Source organism: Hyperolius riggenbachi, chromosome 2 (genome assembly GCF_040937935.1).
Source record: "Hyperolius riggenbachi isolate aHypRig1 chromosome 2, aHypRig1.pri, whole genome shotgun sequence".
Classification (NCBI taxonomy): Eukaryota; Metazoa; Chordata; class Amphibia; order Anura; family Hyperoliidae; genus Hyperolius; species Hyperolius riggenbachi.
Window position 1 is genome coordinate 475,068,345 of NC_090647.1, and position 22,171 is coordinate 475,090,515.

Consider the following 22,171-nt stretch of genomic DNA (forward strand, 5'->3'; position numbering starts at 1 on the left):
GGCCGCCATAGACTCAGGGGAAAGACTTAATTCAGCAGCCAGCTATTACGTTTTTTTTTTTTTTTTTTTGTTTAAATAGAAATTTGGGCTTTGTCTTTTGACTGGGCACAAATTACTGTTTGAGCCCCACTATAGATGTAATTCACATTATAACCTATGGTGGCACATGTTGCATCCAAACTCCCCTGCGCAGTTTTGTGCTTTCTTGGTACAAAGCTCCAAGCCAGCAGCCAAGGCATCTCTGATATTCTTTGACTGTGTGTATACAAGTCTATGATGTGAAGCAAAGAAAGCTGTAAATACCTTGTGGTACCTGTGGTTATTCAGGGTAAGTTTACAAATGCTGAGAGCACTACTTCAGCACAGGCAGCACGGGGGCTTAATGGTTAGCGCTCTCGCCTTGCAGCGCTGGGTCCCCGGTTTGAATCCCAGTCAGGTCAACATCTGCAAGGAGTTTGTATCTTTTCCACGTGTCTGTGTGGGTTTCCTCCGGACATGCAGGTTTCCTCACACATCCCAAAACATACAGATCAGTTAATTGGCTTCCCCCTAAATTGGCCCTAGACTATGTTACATGCACTACACGATACACACACATACATACGACTATGGTAGGGATTAGATTGTGAGCCCATCTGAGGGAGAGTTAGTGACAAGACAGTATACTCTGAACAGCGCTGCGTAATATGTCGGCGCTATATAAATACATAAATAAATATCCACTTTGTTTAGAGAGTACCATCTAGAGGTCACAAATTGTCTAAAAGAAATGCAATCCAAAATAGTAAAATATGTCAGACTGTATTAACCCAGCAGAATGACGATGCTCTATCTTGCAGTGCATTATGGGTTATAATTCACCAGGTTTGCACAGCTGTACATATACTTCATACATTGTTACCCAGATGTAGGCAAATGCACAAGAACAGCCGTGGTCCAGTATACACATCACCCGCTGAATTATCTTCTGATGCAAATATGGACAAATATTAAATGCGCAGTGAACTGGCTTGGAACAAGCTAGGTTACATTAGCATGGCTTCTATGATGCTCTCCTAAAGTAAATTATATTTTAATGGTGTTAGTTTCATGTTCCATTAATTCGCTGATGGAGATCTTGCTATACAAACCGGCTGTTTTTATACCCTAGACCATCTCCCTGAATTGTATTTGCACATATATAGATGGTTTCAACATCCCAGTGTTAATATATAATTAACAATGCTAAAAGGTGGATGGAAAATTACTTTGGTTTCAAGGCGCTGTATAATTCGGAATTTGTACATTTTGTATTATTATAATCTAATAGAAGAAAGTTAGTGAGCGGGAATTAAGACATGCTTGTTGTAGCTCCAAGCAGCAGCCATGCCAGGATTATAACCCTTATAGCTCTGCACTGCATTGCTGTATGTAAGCGCACATGTTCACATCTTTGTGTAATGGATCATATGAGCCTACACCTTTTACAATGCTTTTCTGGGTAAAGTGTGCAAAAGTTTGCACGTTACACAGAAATTGCTCAAACTATGAAAAAAGTGCACATTTTAACATGAAAAATGTGCATTGCATTATAACAGGCATAATGCAACGCACAGAATGTGATGTTAAAGCAAGATCGTCACCATAAAAATAAAATTTCAACAGCAACTGGTCTTCGTGTATTAAGTGATAAAAATGCCTATCCTGCATTCAAAACTTTTCCTACTGTTATGGTTTGGAGTTACCACATACCTTAAGAGCACTGGCCCTTTAATTGCCATTGCTGAATAGTTGCATGCTGGGGGGGGGGTCTTTATCTATAATATATCCCTCCTCTTCCCTTTATTTCCCCCTCCTAATGACATAAGACAGTGCAGTAACGAATACACATTTAGCAAGAGGAGAAAAGGAAAAAAAAAAAAGAGTGAGGGAGGAAATTATGTCAGGAGGTCAAAGGTAATCAAGATGGAAACTGTCTAGAATACGGATTCTCTGCTTTTCCTTTATAAAATTCACAGGCATCATAACGCGGACAGTGCAATACATCTGTTATGTAAGTAGAACTAGTATTTATCTACTTAGATATGTTTTTTATTTCTAGGTTAGCATGGGTGTCACTTGTTCTTTAAAGCCAACCTGAACTCTTGCACAGGAGAGAAGAACACAGAGAAGTCCACCCTGCAGGTGTTTAAAAAAAAGCAGCCTGTATAATTCTCCCTTCTCAGCAAGTAATGAGCCAGTGTAATTTGATCTCCCGTGCTTACAGACTGGATTCCATGGCCCTCGCAAGGTTAATATACTTTCAATTACTGTATTTTAACATTTAATATGGAGTTTATGATATGTATACAGAGTCGAGGATTGTACTGTATTAACTGGGCCTATTTTAAACATTCGGGGGGGGGGGGGGGGATGAGCGCCGATCGCCGTCCTATGGTGATTTAGGATGACACAGGAGGGAGGGAGGGAGGAGGGAGGGAGGAGGGAGGAAGGAGGGAGGGAGGAGGGAGGGAGGGAGGGAGGAGGGAAAAGCCTCCCTTTTTTAAATTAAAAAAAAAAAAAAAAAAAAAAAACCGCAGCAGCAATCAGAATCCTCCAAAAGAGTGTCCTATTAAGGGCAATAAAAGAAGGAAAAACTAATTTGTGTGCGGTAAAATGTAGAGAACCGAGAGCCCAATATAGTGTAGTATGTTAAAACATAAACGAAGTAAGGCAAATCAGTGAGAAGAATATACTCACAAACGTGGGTTACCACACAGGCAACCACTGTATAAGCAGGTGAGGAAATTAGACATGGAGATTAGACCTGTCCTCACTCAGGACTTAGGACTCGTTCACATCTGCTGCGCTGAAAAACGTGTTAAAGCGCATGGTAAAAAACGCATGCGCTTGTGCGCGCTTTAGTCCGCGTTTCTGTGCGTTGCGCTGCGCTTCTTTAAAGCACGTTTTGCTTACTGTAGCAGCAGCAGTTGTCAATAAAACTTTGTTTTTGTATGTAAATGTATTTTTTTCTCCAATTAGGGGTAAAAAACGCATGCGCTTCTATGCGCTTGTACGCGCTTCTATGCGCTAAAAAAGCGGACCCACTTGCATTGCTGTGCGCTTTCCAGCTCAACGCACAGAAATGCATGCAACACTACGTTTCTGTAACGCTGCTCAGCGCAGCGCATAGATGTGAACCAGCTACATTTAGTTACATGGAAAAATGAATACCTTGCTGAACGCACAGGGCAGTGCGCTGTGGAAAGCGCACAGAAACGGCCCTGATGTGAACGAGGCCTAAGAAGTCGCTCTCAGTAGATGAGAAAAAGGGGTAGATCACCCCTCCACCAGGGGTGGACACGATTTTGCAGTAGGAGAACAGAGGCGCCAGCAGAATAAAAGTGGATAAAACCTTTAAAATTTGCTAGGAGGAAGTGGTGGACTTACCTCCATAAAGCAGACACGAAAGACTGTCTGAAAAGTAGCAATCACATTTATTATATAGTACCCCAATACTATACAATACTTTGGGGTACTATATAATAAATGTGATTGCTACTTTCCAGACAGTCTTTCGTGTCTGCTTTATGGAGGTACCGTAAGTCCACCACTTCCTCCAAGCAAATTTTAAAGGTTTTATCCACTTTTATTCTGCTGGCGCCTCTGTTCTCCTACTGCATAATTTGTGTGCAGAGTTTTAGGGCTGTGCAGCACGCTGATAAAGCTGCACAGCCATCTATTGTAAAAAAAAAAAAAAAAAATAGCCTGGTCACTAGGGTGGGTGTAAGCCTACGGACCTCAAGGGGTTGAAGGGATAAGAAAAGCACACAAAAAAACTGCTTTTGCTGAATTAAACAATTGGAAGCATTTTTTTAATATTTTGGAGGGTTGATTATTTCATATATGCAGGACATAGCGTTGTGTTTTGGGGTCTATTTTGCTAACCGCTATTGGCTATCTGGGATTTTCTTGCTGCATAAGACTTATGTAACAGAGCAGGAGAAAAATCCAGCATGCGTGCAATCTGCCGGCACATCACAGTCAGCATGTACTACACATCGGATCTAATTTACTGACTTTTTACTTGCTGAGAAAAGCCTGAGGTAGTAAAGAAAAAGAACAGTACAACGTAAGCCAAAATATATTTCATATTATTTCTGACAAACCGCTCCGCGAAAAGCAAGATCATAGGTCTAAGCAGGTCTCCACTGGCATTTGTGAGCTGCAGCACAACTACCGTATATTAAAAACACATCTGAACTTACACAATGTGTTCTGATTCCAGGTATTCTCTGTCGCTCTCTCTATAATATAGATGTTGTTTAGATGATACAACTTTCACTCACCTGATGACAGAACCAGTTTGCTATGGACAATGCACATCCATTCTTCAATGATGAATGCGTGTATACATAATCTGTATTATATGTCCCACCCAATCTTTGACACGGCAATGCATAGAAAGGATATAATCTGCTTAAAATAGCTGATAGTATTTATTGCTAGTCTGGGCTTATACACGAGTTCTTAAGGGATCGGTCACCTCCTCCTCTGCACGGCATCAATTTATTTAACCGCTTACAGACAGCGGTGATTGAAATCTAGGCCCGGTTTGATCCCCTAATACCTTCCAGGGTGTAGATGTCACCTCACCACCGCCGCACGTTCTTGCCGCTCTCTGTCCGCCGCAGCTCCCTCACCCTGCAGTCTCTATAACAGCAGAACCCTGTGACCCAGTCAGGAGCAGATTTCATTGGCTCCTGACCCTGCCCATCAATGTAGGCCAATGGGATTGGCTTACAGTGATAGAGTCAGGAGCTGATGAAAGCGGCTCCTGACCGTCTCACAGAGCTCTGCAGTTATAAGAAATGGCAGAGTGGGTGGCCTAAGGTTCCAAGTGTGCGACGTGGAGGGCGGTTGCGGCAGGTACGTGTGACGATTCATCGGTATCCGTCTGTTTCTGGTACCAGCGGTCTTTGGTCGATAAGGGGGCAGAGGCCCCTAGTACTTAAAGGATACCCGAAGTGACATGTGACATGATGAGATAGACATGGGTATGTAAAGTGCCTAGGACACAAATAACCATGCTGTGTTCCTTTTTTCTTCTGCCTGAAAGAGTTAAATATCAGGTATGTAAGTGGCTGACTCAGTCCTGGCTCGGACAGAAAGTGACTACAGCGTGACCCTCACTGATAAGAAATTCCTCTTTTTAGCTCTTTCTTGCTCTCAGAAGCCATTCTCTGCTAGGAAAGTTTTTTTATAGTTGGAAATTCTTATCAGTAAGGGTCACACTGTAGTCACTTCCTGTCCGAACCAGGACTGAGTCAGCCACTTACACACCTGATATTTAACTCTTTCAGGCAGAGAAAGAAAAGAAAAAGGAACAGCATAGTCATTTGTGTGCTAGGCACTGTACATACACGTCTATATCATCTTGTCACATGTCACTTCGGGTATCCTTTAAGAGGTGTAGAATAGCAGGGAGGGGGTAACCCCATAAGGAGGAACAAGGAAGAGGAAAAAAACACAGAAATAAGAAATACCCAGGCAGCTCATGGTGACCCAGAACCACCTGGAAGCTATAAAGGGCTAATGGTGCCCATATCACAGTACAATAAAAAAAAAAAAAGTTTGATTTTCCAGTTTATTCGACCAAAACGATAGATTCTTTTTGACTTTCATTCGATTTGTTTTTTCGATCAAGAAAAATGAACGATTATCCTGTTTTCGCAATAAAAATTCGATTGGACTTGTTGGAAAAGTCTTTATATTAGATCTAACGGAATAATCAAACTAAAACCAAATCGTAAAAAATGAATGGGCACCATTAAAGAGACCAAAAAGCCCTCTATTAAAAAGCAATGTTAAAGAGAATCTGTAACATCAAAACGTCCCCTGGGGGTACTCACCTTGGGAGGGGGGGGAAGCCTCAGGATTCTAATGAGGCTTCCCACGCCGTCCTCCGTCCCTCGGGGGTCTCGCTGCAGCCCTCCGTACAGCGGTGACGTCAATATTTACCTTCCCGACTCCTGCGCAGGCACTCTGACGGCTGTCGGCTCCGAAGTAGGCGGAAATACCCGATCGCCAGCGGGTCTGCTCTACTGCGCAGGCGCAAGTCTCCGGCGCCTGCGCAGTAGAGCGGACCCGACTGAGATCGGGTATTTCCGTCTACTTCAGAGCCGAAAGCAGCCACAGCGCCCCCGCTGGAGCCTGGAAAGGTAAATATTGAATTGACAGTCAGGTCTGTCGGCGGCTGTACGGAGGGCTGCAGCGAGACCCCCGTGGTACAAAGGACGGCGTGGGAAGCCTCGTTAGGATCCCGAGGCTTCCCCCACCCGAGGTGAGTAACCCCCAGGGGATATTTTTGATGTTACAGTGTCTCTTTAAATGTAATTTTTTTTTTAAAAGGTATTTGCGATAATTCAGCTTTAAGTGAGCAAGTGTGATTCCCATGATGCATCATTCCCAAATATGCAAATCTTTTTATGCCTTCAGAAAGCAAGGCTGCCTATACAGCACCACTGGTGTATAGTGCTGTGAGCAATGCATCATGGGAAACCACAGCTGCTCACTTACAGCTGAATTGTCACAAATGCCTTCTGTTTTAAGAAGGGAAAATTACATTTAACACTGAAATAATACCTACTTTAGAAGCTCATATGAAAAATGTGTTTAAAGGAGCCATAGCATATTTATTAAATAAAACTTTACAATATGGAAAAGGACAATATTTAGGTACTGAAAACAATTGTACAGGCAACGCATTGTTCATGCCAATACAGCTGTACAAATTACAGTTTAATCTGCTATGTTTAGTCTCTGTAACGGAAAGATTGTACTGTAAAAAAAAAGTTTCTCAAAATATTACAATAAGTTTTTTGCAATAAGGATACCACAATTCCTTCTGGCTCGGTGTATGATGAGAGGGAGAGAAGTTTATTCTATACAGGTTCTTCCCATAGGTTGTTACGTAGGAAAAATGTTGCTGCCATTCACTTTCAATAAAATAGCTGCAAAAATTGCTGCAATTGTTGCGATCTCATACGCGAAAAACGTACGCGATTGCAATGATTTTTCCCGCAATTTTAATGAAAGTGAATGGGAGTGATTTTTTAACACGGGCTCAGCAAGCGCTTATCAAACGCAAACGGTCACAAAAATGCTTATAGTGTGGATCCGGCCTAAGACTTAGAGGGGGTACTTGGCAAGTTTTTCTGTGCGTTTTCCAGATTTCTACCCAGACAAGATTTTACATTCATATGTGATTTCTTTTTTTTTGGGGGGGGGGGGGGGGGACGGGACACGACGGGAGGGTTTGCGGCAGAATACATAATTGCAGACATGCTTTGCATGGAAAAAAAAGCAGAAAGCAGTTTTCTAAAATCAGAACCAGCATCTAACACCATATGTGAGCGCAGCCAAGACCTTGGAGCTGCCACCAAGGCCTGTCTCCTACTGCAAAAGCAAAAGCGGAGGGGGGCAGATGAGAGGGAATATCCTGCACGCTGGTGCCCCCTGCTGGTCATATAGCCATTGTCTATATGCAACTGAAGCCCTCTCCTACTAATTGGCTGACTTGCTCAGCTTTTGCTTGATTATCACTGCAGGCTAGGTGTATTATGTGTGCACTTCTCATTGGCTTATAAGCAGCCTGCAGGCTTTATAAAGCAGCAGAGAACTGTTTGGGAGTGAGGTTCTCCAATTGTGTGTTTGGTAAGTTTTAGAGCAGTAGGAGACAGGCCTTGGAGGTGGCAGCTCCAAGGTCTTGGCTGCGCTCACATATGGTGTTAGATGCTGGTTCTGGGGCCCCAGGCAGTGAGAGTTCCCGGGGCCCCAGGCTGGCTCATGCACCATTGTTTTTAATGCTGTAGGGATAGTCAATGCCCAAACATCCAGGAAATAGCTTTGCTGGCATTGGTTTATAAGGGGAGGAGTAGCTGATAAGCAAATTAAATGGGATTTGTAAACTGGCCAATTCAATCAAAATCTGTCAGCAGGCATTGTGACACCCCTATGAATAGTCACCTTCCTGTCTAAAAGATTGGGAGACTAGTCTATGGCTACATTAATAGAAACCAGAACCATCACATTCACAATCTAATTTCCTGGCTTCTATGCAAAAACGCAAGTTACACTATCTGAAAGCTTATTATACAAGATAATTACAGTATTGTTACGCAAGCTCTTTAGCTCACATAATTAGAAAACATGGTAAGCACTGAAAATGTTCCTGTGTACACACATTATTATTATACAAAATACGCCACTTCTTTTCCAATTATTCCTTTACAACGTCAATATAAAATGTATTACTCTGTCCTGGGCCTCGAATGCTCCTGGATTTGCCACGTTTATGAAATTCATAACTGCCAGACTTTTCTCAACCAATAATTACAAAACCCATAATTATTATTCTTTTTCAATAGAGCTCAGGCACTTAAAATAATGATTTGTAATTGTGCTACAGATGGGGCCTCAAGCTGCTGCTCCCTGATACCTAGAGCTGAAGGAAAGCACTGCCAGTTCAGGGGAAAAACACTGGAAAACAAATCATAAACAGAGTTGTAAATAGAAACTTGTACACCAAATAACGACACAAAATACAAATTGAGATTTCTTATGAGATTCTACCAGGCAACATAAGAAAGGCAGAAAGCAAAACGCGAATAAAAAGCTACCTCCATAGGCCACTAATGTCTGGATTTAGAAACAATAAAAAGTAAAAATCTATTACAAATCTGTTACAATGTATAAAAAAAAAAAAAAAAAAAAAAAAAAAAAATTCTCTCCCCATCTCGAACAACATACTAACCTTTTAAAAAAACATTTTTTTATTACAGCTGATACAAATCCTGCAATAAATCTGCAGGTTGTCTACTTCCTGTTTTCATGGATGCAGACATATAGTTAACATCCTGCGTTTACCAATGAAGTGCTCTGCCATGACAGCCAGCTAACACAGCTGCAAGATCAAATTATAACTTGTGATTAGTCATAAATGAGGGGGAATTAGAGGCTAAACTCTCTAAATACATACAGGCTGCATTTCTCTCTGCTTTCCTTCTGTCCTGTGCCAGAGTTCAGGTCTACTTTTATAACATAAGCTACTCACATGCTTCTTAGGCTGCATTTCCACTGGGATGCGTCACCCATGCTAAAGCCAATTCGCCTCTGTATTGCTTTGCAGTGTCATGCAGGGCTATGGGGATTCAGAAGCATGCTGCGGAAAACTGCAACATGCATCATTTTTCTTCCCCTGCACACAATTCAGATCTGAAATGGTGCGTGTAAAATGGCCGTGATTCGGGTTTAGTGGAAATAGGCCCCAAAAGAAAACCTGAGGTGAAAATAAACTGATGAGAAACACTTGTATCTATCATCCTATTCCTGAAAATGAATAAGCGCCAGTTTTAATTTCTTTATAAAAAGCCTCATAAGAATGATACAGTCTTTCACACAGTTCCAGTTTCCCAGAGCTAAAATATATGTTGACCTTTAGGTCTCCCCCGCACTTAGAAGTTTGACTGGAGATATACTGATGCTTGCATACCTAGATAGTTAACCCTTTAAGGCAGAACTAAAAATAAATAAAAAGGAACACAGCCTAGTTATTTGTAAGCTTGGTACTGTGCATATACAGTGTAAGGGTGTATCTCATTATGTCACCTCGGGTACACTTTAACCTTGCTGTCAGCGACACCAGGGCACAATTTACAGCTGCACGGCTTTCTACTGCATCCTCAAGTATAAATTCAGCAGTGGTACAATAGATTTTAAAACGGTGTACCATGAGGGCTCTGCATGCGGGCACTGCATGCGGATTTGCATAGTCAATGTAAGTGGATGGGGCTGTTTCCACTTGTGCGGCGGCGGGAGCGTTTTTCGGTGCGGCAGATATCTGCACGGCAGAGCCGTCAGATTTCGTGTGCGGGAGGAATGCGGGCGAATCGCCGCTAATGCATTTAATAGGGAAATCGCATGCGGCTTTGTCATGCGGATTTCCCAGAGATTTCGCATGGTTTGCTATGGAGCTTTACTCAGGCAGTGACATGGTTAAATTCGCCTGGCTCCTTGCCATGCGAAATCGCGGCTAAATCCGCATGTGGAAACGCAACCGCATGCGATTTCTTCTGCGGTGGAATCCAGGCGATTCCGCACCGCAACAGTGGAAACGAGCCCTGACAGAAAGTGCAAGATAACATTTCCAACAGCCATACAGACAGAAATAAAAACATGTGTTCAATGGAGAAGAACTACATTCACCACATATGTAGAAAAGTGAGAAACCAGAGGTGGAGAAGCATGAATGTGCCACACTGGTAATTCTATGCCACACAAAGGGCATGCTCCTGTGCTGCAAAGAAAATGGTTCTTCGGGATTCTAAGAACACATAGTTACCATAGACCATGTATAATAGACCATGTATAAAATGAATGCCCTGCTTTTTCCCTGTGGTAGAAAACATAGCATTGTAAAAGTCCTTTTTGCTTCGCTTACTTATTTTCCCTGTGAAAATGGCAACAATTATGCCTACATGAATCTGCTGAACCAGATGCATGCTAGGAAAGAAATTCTGCAGATATAATCATGTGATCATAGACTAGAAATAATAAAATTATTGTTTTCAACTCAAACCTATTACTTTTGCAGTGGCATGTATTTTATGCTTCAAAAGTGTGAGGTATTCATTCGATTCAGATATAATGCCTGTCTTAGGCCCAGTGCACACCAAAACCGCTAGCAGATCCTCAAAACGCTAGCAGTTTTTGAAGCAGATTTTCAGAGTGATTCTAGGCATGTTTAGAGACGTTTTCTAAACATGCCTAGCGTTTTTTAGGGGGGTTTTGGTGTAGCAGATTTCAAATATTGTTACAGTACAGCTGTTACTGAACAGCTTCTGTAACAAAAACGCCTGGAAAACCGCTCTGATCTTGCGTTTTCCAGAGCGGTTTGAGCTTTTCCTATACTTTACATTGAGGTAGAAACGCTTCTGCAAACCGCAAAAGTGCTGCAGGCCCCATGTTTGCGGTTTGCTAAAAACCTCAAACCGCTGGTGTGCACCATCCCATTGAAATACATTAGCCAAGCGTTTTCACAGGCGGAAGCGGTTTGGAAAACTCTACAAAAACCGCTCGGTATGCACCTACATCTAGAAGCAGCTGAGAACTGAGTCTGACAGACCGAATTTCTAAATGCTATGGGCTAATTCTGAGAAGAGGCAAGACAAACTTATAAGTTCTGTAGGCTGTAAAGTGACCAATGTCTGATCTTATATAGAGGGAAGAAAATATTTCTCAAGCTACATTTTCACATGACCAGGAAAACTATTTGTGTAAGCAGTAGGGAAATTCCAGGCTGCTTTACTTTACCGCTGCTCTGGCTAGGGAGATTTCTACTGACTTCCTGTTACAGGGTTATTGAACAAAGTAAGTGAGCAGAATTTACTTAACGCGGTATTGTCACCGTAAAAATCTAATTTCAACAGCAACTGGTCTGAGTGTATTAAGTGATAAAGATGCTAATCCTGCATTCAAAACTTGCAAAACTTTTTCTGCTGTTATGGTTTGTAGTTATCACATACTTTAGGAGCACTGGCCCTAGTGCCAAACAGTGCCAAAGAGTTGAATGCTGGGAGTTCTTTTTATCTATAATATATTCCTCTTCCATTTATTTCCCTGCCTGGCTGCTTATCAGAAACACAGTCTTGATTACTTATGTTTACAAGGGAGGCTGAGGTGACTCAGTGATTGGATGTGTAAATAAAAACAAAGACAGTGCAGTTGTTAGTATACACCTCAGTGGGAGTGTCTGAAGACTTTGGGAGGAGGGCAGCTAATGAATACACAATGAGCAAGAGAAGGGAGGGGAAACAAGAGTCAGGGAGGATATGATGTCAGCATTAGCTTGGCAAGATGGCCACAGCCTAGAATAGGATTTTCTGCTTTTCCTTTATAAAATTCACAGGAATCATTATGTGGATAGCACAATTTATCTGTTAAGTAGAAGTAGTATTTATCTACTATATGTTTTTTATTTCTAGGTTAGCATGGGTGTCGCTTGTTCTTTAAAGGAAACCTTGAACTGAGAGGGATTTGGAGGCTGCCATGTTTATTTCCTTTAAAACAATACCAGTTGCCTGGCAGTCCTGTTGATCTTAGGCTGCAGTAGTATCTGAATTACACACCTGAAACAAGCATGCGGCTAATCAGACTTCAGTCAGAAACCCCTCATAGGCAAGCTTGTTCAGGGTCTATTGCTAAGAGTATCTATCAGAGGCACAGGATCAGCCAGGCAACAGCTAAGCCCGGTTCACACTTGCGTTGGATCGGATCCGTGATAATGCACCTGATCACCAGTCGATCAGATCAGTTTTCACTCAGTTTCCTCTCTGTTTCCGTTCTGCTGATTTTCTTTCAGTTTCCCCACATTCCCCCCAGACCCCCACCCCCAAATTGTATTTTCTATTTAGAATGGTCCATTTCTTCACTAGTGTGAAGAAACGTTCAGTTTTCTCATTGCCCCCAATGCAGGGCTTAAGCCTCCGTTTACATTCCGCTGGGCTCATTGGTCGGGAAAAATTGGTGCTGCAGAAGGAAACTTGTGGTCCGTTCAGCGGATCGTGCGGAATGGATCCTTTTCAATGGACGGATGTGAATAGATCCATAGGTTAACATTGGCTCAGTTCGCATCTGTCTGATCTGTTCCCTTCCGATCCAGGAACAGACCATTTTTTTGTGTGTAAATGTGAACTGGGCCGGGCCTTCTTGTTTAAAATTGCCTGAGGAAGCAGGTTTACACCTGTGAAACGCGATGCAGCCCCTTTGGAGTATAACAATTGAATCTATTTGTATTTGAATAGACAGTTTCTAGTGTCTGCTTACAGGAGGTAAGTCCACCACTGCCTCCAAAGCACTTTTACAAGTTTTATCCTGTCGGCGCCTCTGTTTGCTCTACATAGAATTTACTGTCCACCCTTGGTGGAGGGGGATACCCCTTTTTCCTATCTGCAGAGAGCGACTTCTTAATCTTGAGTAGGGACAGGACAATCTCCTTACCTGCCTAGACAGTGGTTGTCTGGAGGTAACCCTGGTTTGTGAAATATTATATATATATATATATATATATATATATATATATATATATATATATATATATATATATATATATATATATATATATATATATATATATATATATATATATATATATATATACATACATACATACATACACACATATATATATATATATATACACATATATATCCATATATATACATATACATATATATATACACTCATTAATCCATCTATTACAATGCATACTACACTATATTGGGCTCTCTGTCTCCCTTTTCTACACTAACGGTACAATTCTTTTCATCCAATCTTACCATTTCTATGTAATATAAGGTAACTGCCAAAATTATACATTTAATATATTCACTCAGTTTACCCTTATACTACATAGATTTGGTAAAATTGGATGAAAAGGATTGTATCATTAGTGGCCACCTTTAGGCACACATCTGACATCAGGCAACCCCGATGTGCTATCTTTTCTTGGCTCAACACACACCATGCAATCTAGGTTGTTCAATCTTACCACTTTCATGTAGTACAAGAGCTTAATCAATCATTCAAGGTATTTACAATCTTTAGGCCCTTATACTACATAGATTTGGTAAATCTGTACAACCAAGATTGTATGGTGTGTGTTGAGCTATAGTCTGCTGGAAGTAACGATGATTACCCACAAGCACATTGTGGATCAAACATGAATTACATGGCAAATATCAATAATTTCTTCATCTATCTTCGCTTTAGTTCTAACGTCTCACTTTGCAACGTACTGATTTATTTTTCACCCTATTACTATCTTTTGGATAAGTTCCTCTTTCAGAAATCTGAGACAGTTCCACATGATTTCTAGAAACCTAAGATTTTCTCTCAGACCCCATTGATAAATCTTCTCCAGTGATTGTTCTCTCTGAATCCCAGCAATACAAGGACACCCTAGGCCAGCAGTGCATATACACCAGGCCCAGAGATGCTGATAATGAACAGAAAAGGGAACAAAGCAATGAGGGTTTTTTTGTTTTGGTGTTTGTTTGTTTTTTGCAACAAAACATTTAAAGTTTAGAACCTTTCTGCTCATATATCTTATGGTTTTTATTATGGAATTAATTTCACATTACAGGAAACCTGTCATGTTAGAAATATGAAGGCTGCCATGACTGACCTTAAATGCCAGCCGTCTTGCTATAATGCAGACCCTCTGCCCACAGCACTTTCTAAATCACTCGCCTGGAACAAGTATAATGATAAGGTTTACTGACATCTCTGATGTACTGTAGATACAAGATCCAGGTGAGATGCATCAACATTACCAACCATCAGGAAAAACATTTACACAGATGCAAACGCTGGCAGCTTCCAGATCACTTTATAAACACACTAAAATGATCAGCCATTACTTTTGCTATACTTCTGTGTGAAGGGAAGGCGCTTGTCTGTATCCAGCCTCTCCAATACCTTACATCATACTGGCTGTAGGCAGGCAGAACTCGGATATAAAGGAAACCCAAGGTGAGAGGGATATGGAGGCTGCCATATTTAATTGTAAGCAGTGCTTGTTCCCTGGCAGCCCTGCTGATCTTCTGGCATGAGTAGTGCGAGTCATACCCCTGCACCAAGCATATGGCTATTCCAGTAAAACAGAGTGCCTGATCTGCAGCGTGCTTGTTCAGGTTCTGTGGCTGAACATATTAGTGACGCAGAATCAGCATGACGGCCAAGCAACTGGTATTGTTTAAAAGGAAATATGGCTCCATATCCCTCTTACCTCGGACTCCCTTTAAGGTGGCCACACAGAATACAATTGTTATATTTATTTTCAATGCAAGAGTTTCACGTTTTCTTGACTGATTGCCACATTTGAAAAATCTGACCAATGTGTCGCAAGTATTTAATATTTCCCCAATTAAGAAAATAAATGGTTGAAAACTGCGTAAAATTTCTCGATTTAAAGACCCAAGCAAATAATTTTAATCTATCCTACACCATTCAATTCTCATAAAGATTGCTCAGAAAAAGCCAGCACTCACTATCATCTTATCAGAAGAAAAATTAAATCAGATTTCTCAAAAAAATAAATAGAACGAAAAATGATTTTTTTTCTGTACAACTGCATTGAAATACCGTAAAATTGCATTCTTTTATCGTACCATGCTTGCTCTGCGGGAGCGCACATCTACAGGTCCCAATAGAGGGATGTAGGAATCGGTTAATTCTGGCACTCTATTGAATAAGTGTTGCAGTTTTTAGCGAGTTTCATTGTCATTCCCCTGTTCAGCTGACACAAACCAATTGTAAAAGCAGACCCAATTCTGTGGCCTAATTTTAAATCACCCCTGAGCCTAAACTTCCATCTCAGACTTAACACCTTTCTAAAAGCTTAACCCCAACCCTTGAAATTAACCCCTACCTGATATCTACCAGCAACCCTAGTAAACTTCAAGTCTCCAGCCCACCTAATTTATACCTCACCTTTCCTTTTTCAATGCTGACTGTTTTGGTTGTGCAACAGCTAAAATTCCCTTCACCAAAATAAACACAACAGAGCTAAAATAAGATTCTTGGGCAGCATTGTTTTTTCTTTTTGATAAATTGATTTTTGGAATAATATACTGGTAAGTAGCCAGTTGAGGGAAAAGCGTGGTAAGCGGAGACCACCTTAATCATAAGCACACATTTTCTAATACAGTTAAATTCAAGGCAAGCGGCTCAGTGCACAGCTTACATGCTAAGCCAAAAACCAGAAAAGTCTAGATCTGTCCTGTTTGTGTGGATATTCACACATTCTGTTATACAGCAAGGCCAAGATGAGGATTTCTCCTTCCTCTATCATGTTGGCAGCATATAGCTTCAGTATAGCCCACCATTACCTGCTGTTGGGTCAGTGAAAGCAGCTCTCTCTGGTCTATACTGTTGGAAAGGACTCAGGACGCATACACACTTTGAGTTGGGCCCCAATCAAAACTTTGGCGCCAGATGATTTTTACCTACGCCCCTGGACGACAAACTCTTAAACAGCCGACCGATTCAGAATCTGTTTGCCAACACCGCATGCCTGATCATACCCTAAATGTAAAATGCCATACTCATGCAGTGTAAATTCTCACCTGTCACTCCCAGCCTCATCCTCCATCACCCCTGTTGTCTGCAGTTACTGTGAGTGTGTACCTTGTGCGGCGTGTGACATCACATGTGCATCTGGTGCCACAGGGAGGGTGAAGGGGAGGCCTGGAGTGGTGAGAATTTACACTGTACACAGGCACCAGGAGGACAGGTTACCACCAGAGATTAGAGATTTTCCATCGATACAATTGGACGATTTCAGCCCAAAAACAAATCATTGATCAGACATGCTTGTTGCGGCATATTTTCATCTGATTTAATAAAATTATTGAATCAGATGGTCGATCGGGCCGCAGCATCACTAGATGTGTGGGCAACTATAAAGTATACAGTTTTTCATGTACACAACATTTAAAGACAAGCAATAACCTTCCGCCCCTCCAGTGTGAGGGAGCAGCTACTTGAGGCCAGAAACCCACTAGGAGCGATTTCTAAACGCTAGTGATTTGAAAAAGCTCTTGCTAATGCAATGCTATGGGGGATTTTAATGAACTCACATCGCTCAAGTGGGATCACACCCATAGCATTACATTAGCAAGAGCTTTCAAAATCGCAAAGCGCTCACAAATCGCTCCTAGTGGGTTTCTGGCCCGAGAATGTATAACTACCAAAAGAAGGTCCAAAAGACCGTTTTCTCCAACAGCAAAACAGTTGACCCATTCCACACTACAGCTGTTGATGCTGAACAAGAGTGACAGGACAGCAATGACTTACATGCTGAAAAAGAATTTTCCAAGAACCGCAAACTACTGATTTTTCATTTTCAGTAAATTTTTATTGAGCTTCAGGATCATAGATAAGTTGAACAGTACTTGGCAAAAGTGTAGCGAACCGCATCACAGTAAAATATTAAAACTGGAACATTTCTGGTGCACATACCCAACTGGCCAAACTTCATAGAGGATACATTTCTTCAAAATAATCAATGTGAGGCGGTTGGAGAATATCAAGTGCAGAGAGGACCTACAAGAAATAAACAAGACACTTAATAAAGAGGCAATAAAACACTAAACAGCATAATGCTTGCGACTCATAGCATAAGTTTTGTACATAGTATAATAATTCTTTACCAAGGGCATCTTAAAACAACTTTTTAACATGTGTGTGACAAGAATGAACCATGAAGAGAAGTAATCTCCAATGCTAAACTTGAAGCTCTTTAATGACAAAAAAAAAATAAAAAAAATAAAAAAAAATTGCCGCACTGGTCACTATGTGACCACAAAAACATTTAAAGGACAACTGTAGTGAGAGGTATATGGACGCTGCCAAATGTATTTCCTTTTAACCAATATCAGTTGCCTGGCATTATTAGGGTGGCCTCCAAAGCACCCATTGCATATAATTGGGGGGGGGGGGGGGGGGGTTCAAAAGGCTTTGGCATTTATTTTATTTTGCCAATTACATAACCAGAGTGCCCTGGTGCCATCAGCCATATTAAAAAGGAGAACAATATACTTAATTTACCCCTTTATGAGCTCCTTAAATTTGGTTGGTAGTCTGTGGAAATCTGTTGTGTGTGGAAACCAGTGTAAAACATAAGAGGAGTGGATACTGCAAACAGATTGCATCGCCTTCTCTTACGCAGTCCCAACAGGTTTGACAGCCTATTCATGATGTACAGTATACAGCCTCTCAGAAGGGAGAGTAATATGGTGGCTGCCATAATTATCTCCTTTTGAACAATTGCAGTTGCCTGGCTGTCCTGCTGATCTACTTGGCTACAACAGTGTCTGAATCACACCAGAAACAAGCATGGAGCTAATCTTGTCAGATCTCACAATGTCAGAAACACCTGATCTGCTGCATGCTTGTTCAAGGGCTATGGCTAAAAGTATTAGTGGCAGAGGATCAGCAGGATAGCCAGGCAACTGGTATTGCTTAAAAGTAAATAAATATCGCAGCCTCCACATCTCTCTCACTTCAGTTGCCCTTTAAATAGCATGTGCAGTTTTGCACATTGGGACAATAGGATCACTAAGGCATCAATTTACAGAAAGCCTGAAATGAGGGGCATATGGTGGCTACTATAATTTCTTTTAAACAATACCAGTTGCCTTGGCAGTGCTGCTGATCTCACTGCTGCAGTACCCTTTGAATAATACACCTGAAAAAAGCATGCAGCTAATCATGTCAGACTTCAGTCAGAAACGCCTGATCTGCATGCTTGTTCAGGGTGTATGGCCAAATGAATTAGAGGCGGAAGTTCAGCCAGGCAATCTGAATTAAAATGAAACAAATATTTCAGTCTACATATCCCTCTCAGTTCAGATGTGCTTTAAAGTGTACCAGAGCTGAAACAAAGATTTATAAATACCTGGGGCTTCCTCCAGCCACATCCACTCGGATCGCTCCCACGCCGTTGACCTCAGCTGTCTGCAGCTTTGTGAACCGGGTCCCATCACTTAAGTCAATCGGAGCCAGTCTAACGTAAGAGAAGTGCACTATTTGCGTAGATACATAGATACTAGCCCAGGCATGGGCAAAATTGCCCCTCTGGCTTTAATGGAACTACAAGTCCCACAATGCATTTGTCTTTATGAGTCATGACTGTGGCTGTCAGACTCCTGCAATGCATTGTGAGACTTGTAGCTCCTTAACAGCTGGAGGGCCAAGTTTGCCCTTGCCTGTACTAGCCACTGCATACTGGGATCACCGTACATTGTTTAAAGTGATCCTCCAGACTAAAAATCTACTCAGCAGCACTGAAAAGACTTGGTGTTTCTTTAACAGTTTCACGGCATCAGAACTTTGTTTTTCTTACCCAAGCCTCATGTTTAGCTGCACAGAGGAAAACTGCCCGGGCATTTTCCCCCTGATGCTGTACAAAGCATGATGGGATTTCTGATGATGTTGTTCTCATTCTGCTGTTTTGGTGCAATTTTTTTTAATTTTGAATTTGAGATTTGAAGCCTAGCACGCGCAGCTGGAAGGGGTGATCAGGACAAAGGAGAGTTGGAACTGTCTCATGCTCCCTGTCACTTTCAACCAAAAAGATGGCTGCCCCCATGAAAAAGATGGCTGCACTCATGAAATCAAACATTGCCTGTTCTTTTGAAACAGGGTGGGTAAGAGATTATATTACCTATCTTAATTAACATAACTAATGTAACTTAATGACAGTATGTTTGTTTAGGCTGAAGTTCCCATTAACCCAACTATCTTGCCATCAAGCTGGCCCTTTTTAGCCCTTGCACTTTTTATTCAGTGTGTTCCACACCTTTTCAAGAGTCCAAACAGAGAATTGGATAATTGACTGACAAGTTGATCTCTGTGAATGTAATGAGGGAAGTGTCCACTTCTTGCCAATTAAGCAGGTAAAAGGCTGGCAACATAACACACCCTTCTGTGAGATAAAATGGAATTAGAATGTACATACGGTACTTCAGATTTTCCCAGGCCAGGAGCAAGCACTCTAATTTTGTTGGTGCCTACCTTTTGCCAGTAGAAAACAAATCTATGTCCCAAAAAGTCTTATATGACCACCTGCAGCATTCACATCTCCTGCAGATATGACTATAGATGGTCATGTCACTTTCACCTTGTAGTCACAAAGCTGCCCTCACAACAATAGAATTATTCAGAAAACTTTTGCTGTGTACTGCATGCACACTACATTCAAAAAATTGCCTGCACCATCACGTCAGCCAAATTTCTATTTACAATTGTTTTCCTCATGCAATGGATACATATACAAAGAATCTGTGATATTCCACATGCACATTGCCTATGTTGCGATAAAGGCATCTAGTAACATCTTAGAAGATGATGCACAGGTCGGGTTGGATTGTATTTTGACCACCAATGTCTGCCTTTTTTAAATTATGTTTAAACATTTACAACGTAGATTTTAATATGTTAATGTTTTATTGTCTTTGCACAAGGGCAGTCTCTCATACATAAATATTGAACTTTCTATCCATCCCCTGTATTTAAAAGAAGTTCTCTGCCAAGAAAATGTTTTATGGCTGTAATTCCTCATCAGTGAGGGCTGCGCAATAATCAGACATAATTCAACAAGTGAGAAATTGCCTGAAGATCAACTCAGACAGTAAAAGAAGAAAGGAACACAGCTCAGTTACTAATGTACAGCATTGTGCATGCATATTTTTCTCATCATGTAGCCTTGGGTACACTTCTATGTATCTCACTGAGCATGCTGTGCATTGGGAAAAAAGTTCATGAAATCACGTTTGCGCCCTTGCCCTATAGTGTGAAAGGGACCTTATGATTAAGCCAATTCTCAATGAAATTTTGACTGAAATCAAAATTATGTGGACAGATAGTGTGTTAAAGAACCGATCACTAACAGATCAATTTCAGATCAGGAGGGGATCAATCACTTGCCATATCAGGCTGCTATGAAACCGTGCAGGGCTAGCTTTAGTTATATCCAGGGCTGCCATTACACCTACATAGACATGCTATGTAAATATCAGTAATGATGACCAGAGGAAAAGGTAAAACTACAAATGAGCAGGATAATTGCCGTGGTAGCGAGTGCCGAGGAATAGCACCACAGGGGCTAACAAAAGGCCTCTGGCACTGGGCACAGCAGCATTTGGATGAGTCACTGAGCAGCAGATTTCTTTACACACCCTGCCCTGATTGGTAACACTTTTTGTAGTTTTATACAATAGTACCAAAAAGCATTGCTGCTCGCTGAACAGTAAAATGTAGACTAGAATACAAATGTCAATAAAAAGGTGATCTTTTCTCTCTTCCACCTTTTTACTGCACAGCGAAAGGCCATGCTTTTGCTAGCTAACATCTATTAAGAGCAGCCCATGACTCCGCACCACAGGCTATAAAAGCATATGCACCATCAAAAGGCAATAAAGCAGAATTTCACACAGTAAAATATACTATAGAAGATTGGTGTGCTGAGAAACCAGATGTCTATAACTACACATAAAATCAGCGCGGGTCATGTGTTCTCCTTTACCTCAGATTACTGTATTGATTTTTTCATAATTCTCTTTCCAAAGCAGGCTTATTTCTTATGAGTAATTCCCTGGTGTTTGACTAAACATGCACAGCGATGAAGGGAAGCCAGAAAGGCCTAATACCATCTAGAAGATGCAGCTTAATTGATGAATAAGGATGCCCTTAAAACCGAAATTATTTGCAGCTCATTAGAGAGCTGATGTCGGGAACAGCGGATATAGACAATTAGTCAGAAAAACACACTGCTTTTATAAGTTGCAAATTAACAAATTAAAATAAATCTGCGATGACAGAAGTCCAGGGAGTGTCATTGCAAAGTTTTAGGTTTTTAACTACTTTGGTAACGAAGGCTCTGGCCCCTTTAACCCTCTAGGCGATAATCCCGAACTGAGCTCGGGGTAAGCCGCCACGGAGGATTTCTCAGGCCGATTTGCATATTTTTTTTTGTTACAGGCAGCTAGCACTTTGCTAGCTGCGTGTATATACCGATCGCCGCCGGTCCGCGCTGATTCGCCGCTACCCGCCGTGCCGCCCCCCCCCCCCCCAACCCCGTGTGCAGCCTGGCCAATTAGTGCCAGGCAGTGCTGAGGGGTAGATCGGGACTCCCTCTGACAGACGTCGTTGAAGTCATCCTGATCGTCGCCATGGTGTCGGGGGAAGCCAAACAGGATTTCCTGTTTGCTCTGATCGCCGGAAGCGATCGAAAGGGGTGGGGGGATGCCGATGCACAGCGGCTATCATGTAGCTAGCGCTAGGCTAGCTACATGATTAAAAAAAGTTAAAAAAAGTGCCTCGCTGCCCCCTGGCGATATTGTATCGCCCAGGAGGTTAAAGGAAAGCTGAAGTGAAAATAAACTTATGACATAATAAATTGTATGTCCAGTGTTCTCCCCAGGCTCTTTTAGCCGGGTGCTCCACCCGGCTAGATTTGGTGACCACCCGGCTGTCATCGGCTCAGCTCCTCACCTCCTCCTATGCTGTAAGCAGAGTTGCCCTGCATTTTCATCTCGCCCCACCCGGCTACTTTTTCATGCCATCCGGGTACTTTTTCATGCCACCCGGC

At 41.7% G+C, this 22,171-nt stretch overlaps 1 protein-coding gene across 1 annotated transcript in view; it reads right to left on the minus strand.

Annotated features, from left to right (window-relative positions):
* NLK (nemo like kinase) overlaps positions 1 to 22,171 on the minus strand; it is a 293,044-nt gene that overhangs the window by 134,468 nt on the left and 136,405 nt on the right. The window contains exon 3 of the mRNA XM_068270246.1: positions 17,069 to 17,124. Within this exon, the coding sequence (XP_068126347.1) occupies positions 17,069 to 17,124 (56 nt within the window). The remainder of the gene's footprint in view (positions 1 to 17,068; positions 17,125 to 22,171) is intronic.